Below are 16,214 nucleotides of genomic sequence, written 5' to 3' on the forward strand. Positions count from 1 at the left end.
CTCGTTTTTAATATTTTAGCATTATTATCTTCGACTCCCTCCGTCCCATAATATAAGTGTTATTTACACTACTCTACTGTGAAAAATGCTCTTATATTATGGGATGGAGGGAGTATCTTTCATTTTTTTATTTTCTTTTCTTTTGGGGAAAAAACTTGATTACTCATTGATCAAACTGACATAGCCCATGACGCCGTCCCTCCCATGTGGCCCTCGTGTTGCCTCCCGGGCGCATCGGGGCCGATCTGATCTTTCATCGCGCCGCCTCACCTTGTCCCCCTTCCCTCCCTCGCTGCCACCAGAGACGGCCATCGGCAAAGCCCGGGCGGGTGCAGGGGAAGGTGGCGGCGGGGATCTCGGCGCCCGGATCAAAACATATTCACTGCATATTTAAAGAAAGTTATTTGTATTTAAAAAAATATTCATCGTGTACTTAAAAAATGTTAATCACAAATTTCTCAAAAAGTTTGCATCACATATTTGTCAAAACAGTTATGCATAAAAATGACCATCATCTTCTGCTGACCCTGCACAAGCTCCGACCTCGACATGAAAGCCATTGGCCATACTGCCGCCACCGTTGGAGACATCTCCTTCCTCGACGTAATTTAGGGACGTCACTGAACCCTCTGATTATGTGTAGCACCTGGATAAGGTGTGTGGGCACCTCAGTAATTTAGGGACCCCACTGAACCCTCCGGTTATGTGTAGGGACGCCACTGAATCCAGTGGGTGTCATTTGTTTCTGAAATTTCATATGCGAGTAGAGTGGTAAATCATGTATGCGGAAAAAAATTCAGATTTTTTGGAAAAAAGTCAGTACATATTTTTTTCTGAATTTACTATTCATAACGGGTGCGTGTGTCGAACCATGTCCCAAACAAACATGTTCATTGAAATCTGGAAATTTTAAAATTTCCCAAGCTGAACTGAGGTACGTATTTGGGGAGTGTTAAAAGGAAAGCATAAAAAATGGGAAACGACAGAAATAAAAACCTTCCAGTTTCACGGCATTAATTGGAATTGACAGCTCCCAACATGCATTTAACAGTGAACATCACCCTCTGCAAAGCTGTCAGCAGACTTCCAAATCCAAAGAAAGAAAGAAACACAGTAGTGCTTGCTGGCGCGTCCAATTAGTGCACACGAGGCCGGCCGAAACGCAGCCGCGCGCAGATCAGATCGAAGCCCCGAGGAAACCCTTCCCTTCCCAGCTTCAATCCCGTTTCCTGTTTCTGATCTAGCCCGCTCCTACGCGACGCGATCGATGATGTACAAGCTCGGTCTGAACAACCTATGCTAGCAGCCGCGGTGGGCGACGCCGGCGTACACCGTTGGTATTTGGTAAGATATCAATTACTTTTTTCGCGGGAATGGTAGGATAATAATTACATTGCAGATTTCATGGGAGGATAGCGTTGAGTCAAAACGTGTTTATAGCCAATGTGGTGGGTAATTAGAGCGTTAAACATGTTTGGTGCTCCACATTGGAGCGATTTAAACCGCTAGATAACATGATTTGACGGTCAAGATATTTTGGATCTACCCATTTAGGTCTTTTTATATTGGCATAGATAAGTGGTGTCAACTGTTAAATGAATGTTTAAGCCCTTTTGGTTGCAAGCTACTCTTTTGGGCGGACGGAGTGGGCGCCGTCCCAACATGACCAGGAAGAGGAAACGATTAATCATCTATTTCTCACGTGTGTGCTTGCAAGGACAAGATGGGACTATTATCTGTGGGGCTTTGGGGCGGCTTGAGTGGGCGCCGTCCCAACATGATTCCCTCACCCTTGGCTGATCAGTAAGCAAGGGCCTAACAACATGATCATAAAGGACCTTCGCACCATCTGTGGGCTTACAATGTGGGAGATCCGGAAGCACATGAATGTCGTAGGCTTTGATGGTGCACAGTTGTCCGTTGAGTTGCTGTTTCGCCTTATAAGATTAGAGGGTTTGGTGTGGGTGTCGGTGGGCCTACTGAAAGGGAATGTAATTAAGCCCCTTCTTCAGTATGCTAGCAAGGCGGGGAAGTCGTGAGGAGTAGCGTGTTATGTTGCTAATGTAACTATGGTGGAGGCATTCTTTTGCCTTTCTTCTTTAATATATGATATGCACACTCGTGCATATTCGAGAAAAATATTGCTAGCTACTCAGAGAGCGTCTAGTAGAAATGGATAGCTTATTGGCTATTGAAAATTATTCTTATGTTTTTTCTGTTCTCTATTGGCCTTTACTACCTATATAAATGCCCCTCATGCCAAAAATTGATTTGATTTCTTTTTCGTGTCTATCACGCCGTTGTGACGTTTTTATTCCTGCCACTAAAAATGTTCCTGATGATCGTTTACACATGTTTCTTCTATATTTGTGGTACTCACTAATTTATTTATATATTGCAGAAATACATCTATCTTACAAGTCTCAGTTACGAAATTATGCTCAAGACCTACAGAAAGATTTACATTTGTATAACACCACTCAGACTGGTCTGCATCATGAACCTATCTTCAAGTCAACGGTGACCATAGATGGGCGGACATCTGGAAGTCTGCAAGAATATGCTACAAAACGGGAGGAAGAATCGGCTGCTGCGGCAATATTTTGTAAAACATTGCTTAAAATATTATAAGTGTATGCCCAAAAAAAGAATTTGCGTCGATAGAAATTGCTTGCGACAACAAAAATATATCATTGTTAGTTTCTATGCGCCTAGGCATAATGCATATGGCTATATTCCACCAACGTTGGCCACACACCCACCACCTGCTCCACCTTCGTGGTAAAGGAACACGTGCAGAACCATCAAAGTATGTGGTACACCTAGCAAGCGACATGGAGGACCCACGGGACATGCTAGCAACACAATGGAAGCACACCCGCTGGGATGACACAAACTAAAACATAGGCACAACGTAGAGACCAATTTTTTTCATTTAACTGATTTTTGATTATACAAAAATAAAGAGAAAATGAGATGAATTAGAACCTAGGTTGGATAAGGAAGTTATGGGGTCAATTCATGCAGTCGGCCGACGTGTTGTTGCATGTCATTGTTGTTCCCAAAGAGGTAATGCATTTCAGGTAAGGGCGGCAACAATAATCTTCTGAAGCTTGGTGTGGCAATCCTCCATGGGCGATGGGAACCGCGGCCATCTAATGTCGTAATGTGCCATCAGTGCTCTCTTGTAGTGGAAACGGTGATCCATCAACATGGGGTGCTACAGAGATGGCATGTCCTCGAGATTGAGGAACCACATGCGAGAAGAGTGAGATGGATAGCGAGCAGCCTAGATGAAGTTGACGCTCATGTTAATTAATTTGAGGCAAAAATGGAACAATAAGAGGGTTTAGTGGAGACGAAGTTCTCTAAGAGCGGCAGTTGGAAAAGGATTTGCCAAAAATTGTCAGCCATGGGATGAAATAGGAAATTAATGATCCATTGTTGGTTCACGAATTTCTTTGTAATAGAGGATATCCCGTGTTATTTCTTTGTAATGATCTATAGAGCGGCAGTTGATGAAAATTTTAGTTGATAACATGAGAACGAAAATTGTAGTGTCATATGACTTATTATATTGGATTATGTATAGTTGTAACTATATTTATTGAATATAAATGAAAAACATTTTCTCATGCATGGTTGAATGTTGTGGTGGCCCTTTTACCATGCATGAATGCATGGTGAGGTGGGCATTATCCTATTCATAGTTGTATGATGAGGCGGCATGGTTGCATGTTGTGAAAAATAAGTTAGTGACAATGACTCCCTTAGGTACATAGAATTAGACACAAGATACCTGGGAACAACTAATCAGGGGTATCCCCTTGCTGGGCTACCGGTGGCGCGCTTGGAACTTGTCACTTGTGGAGCACGGGGTAAGCTAGGGGCTCGCAGAGGAGCCAAGTGTTGTTTTCTCCCTTGTTTTTCTTATGAATTGCTTTCTACGTTTTCCTAGAAGCCCCGTACCCAAATTTCCCATGTTTGTAGTATAGTTCCGTTGTATTGACTAACTGATTAGCTACATGTTGCATTGAGGAGTACAAGTTGCTACAAGTCAGGAGTATAGGTTAAAACTGCAGCACATTTGTGCTTGGCATCTATAACATGCAAAGCACATGTGCGCTTGGCCATGAAGCACACATGTGTCTTCAACGTCACATAGTAGAGTTACTAAGTAGAGAGCAAAACTTACTCTAGGCACGAGTAGACTACCCACATGGGAAGTACAAGTATGTTTGAGTGTGAAATACAACTTTGTTACCATTGGAAGCACATGTTTATTATCTTTTGGAGTAAAAATTATGCTCAAAAATGATTTCGTCAAAATCTATTAAGATCTGATCTAATTTCAAATATGTCAATGCGGGGAACACAATGATGGAACCAGTTCATAATTTGGATGCTCAGGTTGCAAAATATTTTATTTTGGAATCCAGATCTCACGAAAAATAAACTGTACATCATCTCCCCAGCGTCCCTCTGTGAAAAAGTTCACCAAAACTTTAGCGCTACTTATCGCCACGAGAGTTCAGTGCTTTTCTAGGGGTATCCGTTAACAACGAGTTCCACCATCCAAAGTAGTTCCGTTTTTGTTTTGTGGAGCAACTACCTTGTTTCGTATTAGCCCATTAGGCCTGCACCCTGCTTCAAATTTGTAGTTACCACTCAAGCAAAAAAATGGGCCTAAGCCAGGTAATACCAGAGCTCTGGTGGGTGTAACACACAAGCACATTTTTGCTTGAGTGCTAAATGCAAACACCAAACTTGTATGAGATGAGTTCAGCAGGTTTGAGTGAAAACCACAAACAAAGCTACCACGGAAAAAACTAATGGGAACACTAAGCAATGAAGATATATGTGACCAACATTTTTTGTACATTTCTAATCATCCATGTCTATTATAAATCTCTAACCATGGCAATGTTTTATCCACATCAAATCTAAGCTGCAAAGGAGATGATGACCTCATGCAGTATTCCTAGCTAACCTCTCGCCTTCAGATCAAGTACGACAACACTAATGTCATCCTGGCTATGCTTGCAGATTGCCATGTTCTTTAGGAGGGTTGCAGCATTGTTGCAGCCAACCTCTTCCTCTTGTCTTATCAGTGCACCCCGTCTAGGAGCACCTTGGTTGTTCTTGTTTTCAAATTCTAGGCAGTTCCTCACGGCATTGCAGGCAATCTGGTTCTCGATGACATCCCACAAGCCATCGCTCGTGAGGATTAGGCAGTCGTCATCCTCTGATCTAGTCATCATGGTTATATCTGGCTCACATATAACTGCAGGCTTAAGGAGCTTGTGCCCTGCAAGTATAGTTTACTGTCATGAAATCGGATTCTAGAAGCATAAAATGAAATATTTACTAAACAAAAAGTATACTTCTTGTACAAATGAATGAACTTGTGAAAAATAAATAAAAAAATTGGAATAACTCTTTAGAAACTATTAAGGGAAACAACTCTCATATATTGATCGAAACCAAGAACAGAAATCTGATCATAAAAATTTCATAAAAACATCAATGTTCTACGCACATCCAGCAACATTCATTTGAATTTTATAAGGAATATGAATGCAACAATACATGATAACATCCTTGCTACATGTAAATTTGTTAAAATGATACAAATTCATGATTGTCCAAATGAAATATTATTTTATAAATGATATCTTCCGCCATTCTAGTTATACACAAGGTAACAATTGGTTTCAGCTATGAATGCCTTCAAATAATTTTCTACGTTACTATAGTGTTATGGATAATACACATCGTTTTTTATTCTTATACAAATAAACGTCTCCATAGGCAAACTACTCATGTATGCTAGATATTTAGGAAACTTGCACTAAGTAGAGCTATGGTTCAATCAAGGCGATGTGGCACCCCTCCCCTCCCTCCCTCCCCCAGCGCATCATCCGATTGGTGTATACCGCTTCGGAGCCGGCTAGGCATCCTAGCTCGCTGTCTGGGTCAACAGGCCAAATAATAGCCCGCGAGGGGCGAATTCGACCAAAAACAGGTTATTGTGCAAAAATATTTTTTATTTCCGATAGATCTTCAAATTTGCAAAGAAAACTCGATTTTTGGAAACAAAAATAGGGACAGGTCCCTAGACCACTATAAAATTACGAAAATATTTCGTATTTTTTAAGATTATTTGGAAAATTGACAGAAGGCGTTGGAAACTTCTAGAAAAAAAATTAAAATCGAGAGGAGGCTGATAAATTTTTTGAGAGGTTGTGTAAAATATGAGCACCCTTTAAGGTACTCTTTTCACATTATTTGGCAACACTTCTTTTATTCCTCACTCTCCAGGAGATATACAGAGGCCCAGGGAAGACTGAGAAAAATAGGGATACTTATCCCAAAAAAAATAAAAGGAGCCATCTTAGTCCCCCACGACTCATTCCCCATCTCCATTTTTAGCTATGTTTGAACCAGACCTTCCCCACCTCGAGAAAAGAATTCTCTTCCTTTCTCTCCTCTATATCTCTATCTCTCTATTTGTCTCTACCCTCTCTTCCCCAATGACACCCGTGAATGAAATCCTAGGGATCAAGAATTTCTCCACAAAGGACAATGCTGAAACTTGCCCCGGAGGACGTGAGGACTTGGAAATTCAAAGGTTTTACTCTCTTCTTCTCTAGGTTGCACTTTCTTCATCAACGATGGGTGTGGCTTTCCTTCCAGAAGTGGTGGACTCAGCCAATGACTTGTCCCCTCATCTCCGCTCCGGTGGTTTGGATTTTGGTCACGGGCCGGGGCGAAATGCCTGCATGGCTGGCCTATACTTGCAGCGACAATGCCCGCAGGTGCCATGTCCTCCTCGGTGGCACTACAATGGCCTTTGGCAATGTCTCTCCTCGAGTACCAAGAGAAACCCTTATTTCGGTTCGTTGGAACAGGAAGCGGCGGCGTCACGACGTCGTGTCCTTCATGAAGGCGCTGCCTTGGCTATACGTCGAGTCATCGGAGTTGTAGCTTGAGGTGTCTAATTTTAGGGTTTGGGTTGCTTCTTAGGGCATGGGCCTTCGGGCCGGGTGCAATGTATGCCATAACCAAGACTTCTAACATGTCTTCTTCCTCGGGTTTGGCTAGGCCCGGCCACCCACTAGCCAACTTCCTAGGAGATATGGTTGGAGCGGTACATTTGCCCAACCAAGTCCTATGGACTTTGCCGCGTCTTGGTTGTCTAGTGCATCGGTAGGGACGCGGTCTGGTAGCTCGGTGCCCCTTATCTTCACCATCTTGGCTGGAGATCGCTCAACGTGAGTTCTCTTGCTTTCGATTGTTGTAGGCGCAGTTTTAATAACATGGATTAGCATGGAGTTTCTTGCCTTTTTGTCATTGTATCTGCTGGTGGTGTTGTAGTAGTCGCTTGACCCTTCTTATATGAAATTATAATACATCCTTCCATGTTGTTGTCTAGAAAACAAATCCTTTCATACCCGCACATGTATGGTCGCCATCTCTCATACTAAACTTGGTGCCATTACCTTGATCACGTTTTCGGTTTGTTGCGTTGTTGGACAGAAGCCTTCTTGACCTATTGCCTTCTTGCTTCCCCAAGATGTTGTTCATGCTTTATCGCAATGCCTAGATGGATGAACAAAGACCGGTTCAGACAACTGATGTATCAAAAAGCATCATGTAAAGACGAGCAGTGAAGACATTTTGAGTGGCCATTGTACCTCAAGCTAAGAGATAGAGTCGAGATAAGAACAACAAGATACTCGTAATGAGAGATTCCACAGCCTAGTGCGTCGGCACAAAAATTATAAACAGTTGAGGTGGATCTCACCTGATCTAGTGCCAGGCGGGGCCATGGAGGCAGTTATTCGCCGGATCCGGCGCTTGGTAACATCAAATTAATACATATCTCCGACATATGATATGTATAGCAATATGAATGCTCCAGCAACATCAGTTAGCCTAACTTGATGAAACTAATGGCAAACTTGGTAATGTACTTGATGTTGTTGTGCATTAGAAAAAGAGATTTGGGGAACATGGCTAAGGGAAAACCAATATCTCCTTCATGCACATGAGTGAGTGAGTGAGTGAGAGAGAGAGAGATTAAAATTACACCACAATGTGTACCAAAAAAGAGTAAGTAATGTCAAGTGTTGTGTGTTACCAATTTACTCATGCTCAACTACAAATTTAATGGACCTAGATATATGTGGATGTGTCTCATATGTCACCTCACTGGTTACACACCCACGGTTCATATCAATCCACCACCCCATATCTTTTTGTCCCGCCTGTTAGTCGTATCATGTCTCTCTCCTTTGTTTGGCATGTATGTCCAATCATTGAGATCCTTTCATATCCATCCATGTATGGTCACCATCTCTCATACTAAACTTGGTTTCATTACCCTGACCGTGTTTTAAGTATTGTTGTGTCGTGGGACAAGAGGCTTCTTGACCTATTGCCTTCTTGCTTGGAAAAGATGTCCTTCACATTTATCTTTTTTGCAATGCTCGGCTGGATGAATAAACAACGGTCAACCGATGTATCAAAAAACTTCATGAGAAGATGAGTAGTAAAGCCATTGTGAGTGGCCATGGTACCTGATAGAGTTGAGACGACAACAACATGATACCGATAGTGAGAGCTTTGGCAGACAATTGCGTCGACACAAAATTGTAAATAGTTGAGGTGGATCTCGCCTGGTCTTGTGGCAGTGGGGGCAGTGGAGGTGGTTATTTGCCGGATCCGGCGCTTGGTAACATCAAATACATATCTCGGACATATGGTATGTTTGCCAATCTAATTGCTCCAGCAACACCAGTTTGCCCAACCAGACGAAACTAATGAGGAAATTGGTAATGATGTCATAGTGCATCAAAACAAGAGATTTGAGGAGTATGTCTAAGGGACAACCAATATTTCCTTCATGCACACACACACACACACACACACACAGAGTAGACAATTCGAGGTGGCAAGAGAAATAAACATCCATATATTTACTTTCTTCTCACAGGCCTCATGCCAGTACTAGAGGTCACACCAACGTGATAGAGACGAGCCTGGATGACCAAAGTACAATGGGAAACTATTGTGTTAATAAACCCTGCAAAGCAAAAGGCCATCGGTCAGAACAAAATTTTCAAGAACTCGAGCCGGGGAGATTGGAGGATACTTTATTTGCCACACTAGCGCCAGCACCATCTCCATCGTTGTGCCAACAGAGATGACTTTACTGTGAATGGTCAAAGCTGTGGACAACTAACATCTACATAAAATCCCCCAAAAGGGGGAAGATATAGCTATCCCCATATGGTTATGATTACCATTACACCACAGTGTGAAGTACTATTAAATGTTGGGTGTTCCAAAAAATTTCCAAGCCCAACTACAAATTTAAGGGACCTTGATCTATGTGGATGTTTCTCATATGTCATTTTACTGGTTACACACCCATAATTCATATCCATCCACCACCCCATATCATTTTGTCCTTCCTCTCAGTCGTATCATATCTCTCTCCACTGTTGGTCATGTATTTCTAGTAGTTGAGATCCTTTCATATCCGTACATGTATGGTCTCCATTTTTCATACTAAACTTGGTGCCACTGCCCTAGTCACATTTTAGGTATTGTTGTCTCGTGGGACAAAAGCCTTCTTGACCTTTGCCTTCTTGCATTCCCAAGATGTTATCCATGCTTTATCTTTTTGTAGTGCCTGGCTGGATGAATAAACACTGGTTCAAACAACCGATGTATCAAAAAGCATCATTGGAAGATGAGTAGTAAATAAATTTCAAGTGGCAATGGTACCTCAAGCTAAGAGATAGAGTCGAGACAGGAACACCAAAATACCCATAGTTAGAGCTTTGGCAGCCTACTGCGTTGGCATAAATATTCTTAACAGTTGAGGTGGATCCTGCCTGATCTTCTACCAGGTGGGGGTGGTTATTCACAGAATCTGGCGCTTGGTAACATGAAACACATATCTCCAACATATGGTATATATGGCAATTTGACTGCTCCAGCAACAACAGTTAACCAAACCTGATGAAACTAATGAAGGAATTGGTAATGTACCTTGATTTCACTGTGGATCGGAACGAGAGATTTGAGGAACATGGCTAAGGGACAAACATTACTTCCTTCATGGACACGGAGAGGAGAGGGGAGAGAGAGAGAGACTGCTAGGAGGTAGGAGAATTAGATATCCAAACATAGATTTTCTTCTCACACGCCTCACTCTAATACTGGTGGTCGCACCAATGTGATAGAGGCGTGGCTGGAGGACCAAACTTCAAAGGGAAGCCAATGCATGAATAAACCTTGCAAACCATAAGGTCGTCAGCCAACACAATTGGCCAAAAAAAGCCATTAAGGCATCAATGTTGCCACGGACAAAAATTTCAAGAACTTGAGTCGGGGAGACTCGAGGAGAATTTAGTTGACACACTAGTGCCACCGCCAACACCATCGTTGTGCCAGCTGAGATGACTTCTATTATGTGGTCACAGTCACCATAGTGTGAAGGGTCAAAGCTATGGACACCTGGTATCTACAAAATATCCCCAAAATGGGAAAGATATAACTCCACCTGGTAGAACGGGGCCTCCCCAGCCACCACTCCCACAACATATATCAGAGATGGTCGTGGCGGAGGTGGGGTGAGGGTCTACCAACAGAGGGGAGATGATGGCGCAGTGCGCCAGGTTTGGAGAGCACTTTTAGGAAAAACAACTAGTCCTATTTTTTACCTAATTAAGAATGAAAATTAATAGGACCGTGCAGATATCTATGAAAACTCAAATAATTATTAGGCATGCATATTACCATTAATTTAAAATTTAGCAGGACAGTCCTTACTATATATTCTTGTTTGTTAGTACTCTTTGTGTTGGGGTTCATAAGACCCTCACATATCTTACGAATAACTTTGACCATCAATTTAATAACCACAATAAAAAACAATATAAACAGTTTAAATCATTGGTTTCTTTGAATGTGTAAATATATGATATAAGATTAAACATATATAACAAACATTTTAATGATAAATTAGTGGTCAAAGTTTTTCTCAAATAACATGTGGGCTGGGCCTTATAAACCAGAGTAGAGTGAGTACTTAATTCTGAGCCAGACGATAATAATATGAATGCAACATTTTAACTCAAAAATATTTTATTTTTAATTTTCCACTAGAAGGCAACAGGCTGGTGCATAGAAAATGTCCTCCATTATTGGTAAGAAATAATTTTGTTTCCTTGTGTGTAAGAACGCAACGGGCACACTTTTTGAAACGAATCACTCTTGGCGAATTAGTAGCAGCCTGTTGATATAGTTGCATTTACTTTTGTTTCCTTGTAGATAGATTTTATCGAGTCGTCCTTGCAGATAGATATACCAAAGATGGCAGCGGCAGAGGTGGGGCGGCGATCTAACAACAAAGTAGAGATGATGGCGCAGTGTACCAAGGTTGGAGAGAAATACTTTCAGGAAATACAACTAGTCCTATTTTTTTAGCTAATCGTGAATGAAAATTATTAGGACCTTGCAGATATCTTCGAAAACTAAATTAATTATTGGCCATGCATATTACCATTAATTTTAAAGTTTAACATGACTATTCTTACTATGTATTCTCACTTCACTCAGTCTTTTTGCTTGCCTTTTTGGCATAACTGTCTCTTTGGTTGCCTGGCTGGTCCAAAGTCAAGATATTTTCGTTATAGAGTTATTTTTCATAGTCCAAAATAAATAGAGATAAAAATTGGGGACGGGCGTAGCTACCACCATGGGTAGCAAATTATTTCCAATAATTCTAGTGATATACGTTTGAACACATATAACAAACATTTTAATGATAAACTAGTGGTCAAAATTTTCTCAAATAAAATGTGGGTTTGGCCTTATAAACTCAAACAGAGTTCGTTCTTAATTCAGAATCAGATGATAATAATTTGCAATGCAACATTTTAATTTTAGTTTTGTACTAGAGGGCAACAGGCTGGTGAATGGAAAATGTCCTCCTTTCGTGATATAGATATAGTTTTGTTTCCTCCTTTATTTAAGAAACACTTTTTGAAACGAGTCACTCTTGATGAATTAGTAGCAGCCTGTTGATATAGTTGCATTTACTTTTGTTTCCTTGCAGATAGATTTATCCGAGTCGTCCTTGCAGATAGATATACCAAAGATGGCAGCGGCAGAGGTGGGGTGGCGATCATCGAGATGGTGTGCAATGTACCAAGGTTGGAGAGGAATACTTTCAGGAAAAACAACTAGTCCTATTTTCTTAGCTAATCATGAATGAAAATTATTAGGACCTTGCAGATATCTTCAAAAACTTAATTAATTATTGGCCATGCATATTACCATTTATTTTCAATCTTAGCATGACTATTCTTACTATCTATTCTCACTTCTCTTAGTATTTTTGCTTGCCTTTTTTAGCATAATTGTCTCTTTGCTTGCCTGGCTGGTCCAAAGTCACGGTATTTTCGTTATAGAGTTATTTTTCATAGTCCAAAATAAATAGAGATAGAAATTGGGGCCGGGCGTAGCTACCACCATGGGTAGCAAATTATTTCCGATCATTCTAATGATACACGTTTGAACACATATAAAAAACATTTTAATGATAAACTAGTGGCCAAAGTTTTTCTCAAATAAAATGTGGGTTTGGCCTTATAAACATGAACAGAGTTTGTTCTTAATTCTAAGTCAGATGATAATAATATGCAACGCGCAATTTTAATTTAACAAAACAATTTTATTTTATTTTTGTACTAGAGGGAAACAGGCTGGTGAATAGAAAATGTCCTCCTTTAGTGATATAGAAATACTTTTGTTTCCTCCTTTATTTAAGAAACACTTTTTGAAACAAATCACTCTTGATGAATTAGTAGCAGCCTGTTGATATAGTTGCATTTACTTTTGTTTCCTTGCAGATAGATTTTATCTGAGTCGTCCTTGCAGATAGATATACCAAAGATGGCAGCGGCAGAGGTGGGGCGCCGATCTACCAACAAAGTGGAGATGGTGGCACAGTGTACCAAGGTTTGAGAGGAATACTTTTAGGAAAAACAACTAGTCCTATTTTCTTAGCTAATCGTGAATGAAAATTATTAGGATCTTGCAGATATCTTCGGAAACTTAATTAATTATTGGGCATGTGTATTACCATTAATTTTCAAGCTTAACATGACTATTCTTACTATCTATTCTCACTTCTCTTAGTCTTTTTTCTTGCCTTTTTGGCATACTTGTCTTTTTGCTTGCCTGGCTGGTCCAAAGTCACGACATTTTCGTTATAGAGTTATTTTTTGTAGTACAAAATAAATAGTGATAAAAATTGGGGGCGAACGTACCTACCACCATCGGTAGCAAATTATTTCCGATAATTCTAATGATACACGTTTGAACACATACAAAAAACTATTTAATGATAAACTAGTGGTCAAAGTTGTTTTTAAATGAAATGTGGGTTCCGCCTTATAAACTCGAACAGAGTTCATTCTTAATTCTGAGTCAGATGATAATAATATGCAATGCAAAAATTTAATTTAACAAAACATTTTAATTTTATTTTTGTAATAGAGGGCAGCAGGCTGGTGAATAGAAAATGTCCTCCTTTAGTGATATAGAAATACTTTTGCTTCCTCCTTTATTTAAGAAACACTTTTTGAAACGAATCACTCTTGACCATTAGTAGCAGCCTGCTGATATAGTTGCATTTACTTTTGTTTTCTTCCAGATAGATTTTTTTTGAGTCGTCCTTGCAGATAGATATACAAGGCCAACAATGATGCATGGGAATGAAACGTCCTTCTCTTTTTTGCATGGCAGAAAACGTCGTGTGCATAAGAACTAAACGGACGACACGTCGTTGGTATGTAGTACACACATTCTCAAAAAAAAATTGTAGTACACACGTGCATAATAAGAACCAAACAGTAGGTACGGCGTACCTATTGCGCGAGACATGCCAAGCACCCCCCGTACGCGCAGCTGCCCGTCGTCAGAGGTCCGCACTTTGCCGCCCGCCGCGTCCACCCGCGCCCTCTCGTCCGGCCGCTCCAGCTGCATCCACGCATCAGCATCAAATTTGTCCGGTCAGACGAGACCAAAGGAGTGAAATAGGATACGCATGACACAATTATTCTCACCTTGTGGTCCTGGGAGAGTGGTAAGGCGTTGCCGGCGCGGCAAAGCACGCTGCGGGAGTCACCGCAGTTGGCGATGAGGATGCTGCCGCGGACCAGGAGCGCCACCACGCCAGTGGACCCCATGATGGGCAATCCCGATTCCGACAGCCCCATCCCCAGTGCGTCCGCCCGCTCGAAGCTCCGCTTCAGCGCCGCCTCCCACGCGCGACGCTCCGCCTCTTCATCATTTTCCGGGTGCTCCTTCCGGTAGGCAGTTGCGGCGTGGGCCAGCTCCTCCGCCAGTATGACGTGCATCTGGTCCCTGCACAGTGCCGACACCTGTGCCACCACGTAGCACGTAGCAAGCAAATCAAGCGTCTAGGGTAGGGCGTGGACGTGTCGACCACTCGACCTGGAGGTGCGTGGAAGGTGCTGCAGTCTGGCAGCATGTGGAGGAAAGGGAACGGGGGGTTACCTGTGGGCCGCCGTGGCCGTCGAAGACGGCGAAGAAGTGTATGGGGGAGCCGTCGGCCCAGGCGCAGAAGGACGGGCGCAGCAACACGGTGTCCTCCATGCCCTTCCGCTGATCCAGTCCCCGCTGCGACACGGATCCGAACGCCAGGTACCACACTGCCGCCGCTGCCTCTTCAGCTGGCAGTAGATGCGCCGGCGCCGCCACCACGCGGGAGCTCTCCCCTTCCGCTGGGCTCATGAGGTAGCCCTCAGACCCCTCCGAGGATGCGTAGTACCCGGACAAGAGAGGTGACGACTGGACCTCGCCTTCCTCCGATGCCACGGCAGGGTTGGCTCCCGACTCGCCGCCGGCGCTGGCCATAGCTACAGAGTACACCGATGGACGACGCGAAGGAGCAGTCCGATTGAGCACAGCTTGTGGGCTCCTGAAGCAGCAGAGGCTTCGCTACCAAGCGACCTGCGGGAAGAGGAGGAAGACGCTCCTGAAGCAGTTTTGCGTACAAAGAAACGCACGTAACTTATCTATAAAGTAGCTAGTACCCATATTAATTTTCTCATCTTATCCATTATTATCCTTATTAATTTCTCCTCTTTTCAATATTTCCTATTTAATGTCACTTATTTTCTTTTTCCTGCATTTTAATGTTTCTTATCCATTTTAATGCTTCACATTTAAATCCATTCTATGTTCCATTTATTTACAGAAATATACTGCTTATTATTGCAAGTACTGAAAAAATGGAGAGATATTAATTTTCCCCGAATTACACATTGCATTAGGTCATCCGTTTCTCCTTTAGAATATTTATTTCATTGGTTTTTATTTGCTATCTCAAGCCACTCCAACCACAAGCTCTTGTCACGCTCTCCTGGGAAAATTACAGATTGTTAAAGACAACTACCTAATGCACAATATCTTGCATATGATTTATGTCGCTAAGTGGAGTCTATATCGTCATTTATGTCTTCTTCCCAAAACTTTTACTCCAAAAAAAATAAGGAAATAATGTGTAATTAAAGCATCGCGATAAATAAGGAAATAAGCAGTAATCTCCACTCCTAATGTCTCAGTTGATAGGATTGCACGGTTATTTTTCATCCCCCACTTTCGTCTGGGTTTTTTCGTCTCATCTCTCACCACACCAAAAAAACACGCCTAACAAAATCGTACGATCCAACTCCTCCCTCGATCTTTTTCGTGGTTGTGGGAGGTGATCCTCCGTCGCCCCCCGCCTTCATCCTTCGTTCCTGCCCCTTCCTCGCCTCTCCTCTATCTTCTGCGACGGCGCCGCCGACTCCGTGAGATTCCTCCTCCCTAATCGACTCCTCCCCGTCCCCCCGCCCCCCCTGACAAGGGTTTCAGACGGCGATGGCGCCCTCTTAGGAACCCTAACTGCGAACCCGCCAACCCACCTAGCAAGCGACAGGTTCCCCTGTAGCCCTAGATGGCCGCCGCCGCCACCGTCTGGTCCTTCGCCGCCCCCTCGTCATCCTTCAGTGCCTCCTGCAGGTCACTCTCGCCGTCGCCGTTAAGAACTCTGAGCACGCACACGTGAGGCCTCCACCACCACCCACCACAATCCGCCCGGTCCCTCCCTCCCTCCCTGTCCACCG

General features: G+C 42.6%; 1 protein-coding gene across 1 annotated transcript; it reads right to left on the minus strand.

Annotated features, from left to right (window-relative positions):
- Window positions 1-4,985: 4,985 nt before the first annotated feature.
- LOC125532068 (probable protein phosphatase 2C 37) lies at window positions 4,986-14,751 on the minus strand. The gene is made up of 4 exons (XM_048696243.1): window positions 14,602-14,751; window positions 14,148-14,465; window positions 13,950-14,061; window positions 4,986-5,308 (listed from the first exon to the last, which is right to left on the minus strand). The coding sequence occupies exons 1-4, from the start codon at window positions 14,698-14,700 to the stop codon at window positions 4,986-4,988; spliced, it is 852 nt and encodes a 283-aa protein (XP_048552200.1). The 5' UTR covers window positions 14,701-14,751.
- Between the last annotated feature and the right edge of the window lie 1,463 nt (window positions 14,752-16,214).

The sequence above is a fragment of the Triticum urartu genome, unplaced genomic scaffold, assembly GCF_003073215.2.
Source record: "Triticum urartu cultivar G1812 unplaced genomic scaffold, Tu2.1 TuUngrouped_contig_8952, whole genome shotgun sequence".
Lineage (NCBI taxonomy): Eukaryota > Viridiplantae > Streptophyta > Magnoliopsida > Poales > Poaceae > Triticum > Triticum urartu.

What these genes read in the sequence shown, in the direction of transcription:
- LOC125532068 (XM_048696243.1), bottom strand. Translation starts at nt 14,700, where the DNA reads ATGGAGGACACCGTGTTGCTGCGCCCGTCCTTCTGCGCCTGGGCCGAC. An exon ending in CACTCTCCCAGGACCACAAG is followed by an intron (nt 14,062 to 14,147) that starts GTGAGAATAATT and finishes GCGTGGATGCAG; the next exon opens with CTGGAGCGGCCGGACGAGAG. An exon ending in TGGCATGTCTCGCGCAATAG is followed by an intron (nt 5,309 to 13,949) that starts GTACGCCGTACC and finishes CTATACTTGCAG; the next exon opens with GGCACAAGCTCCTTAAGCCT.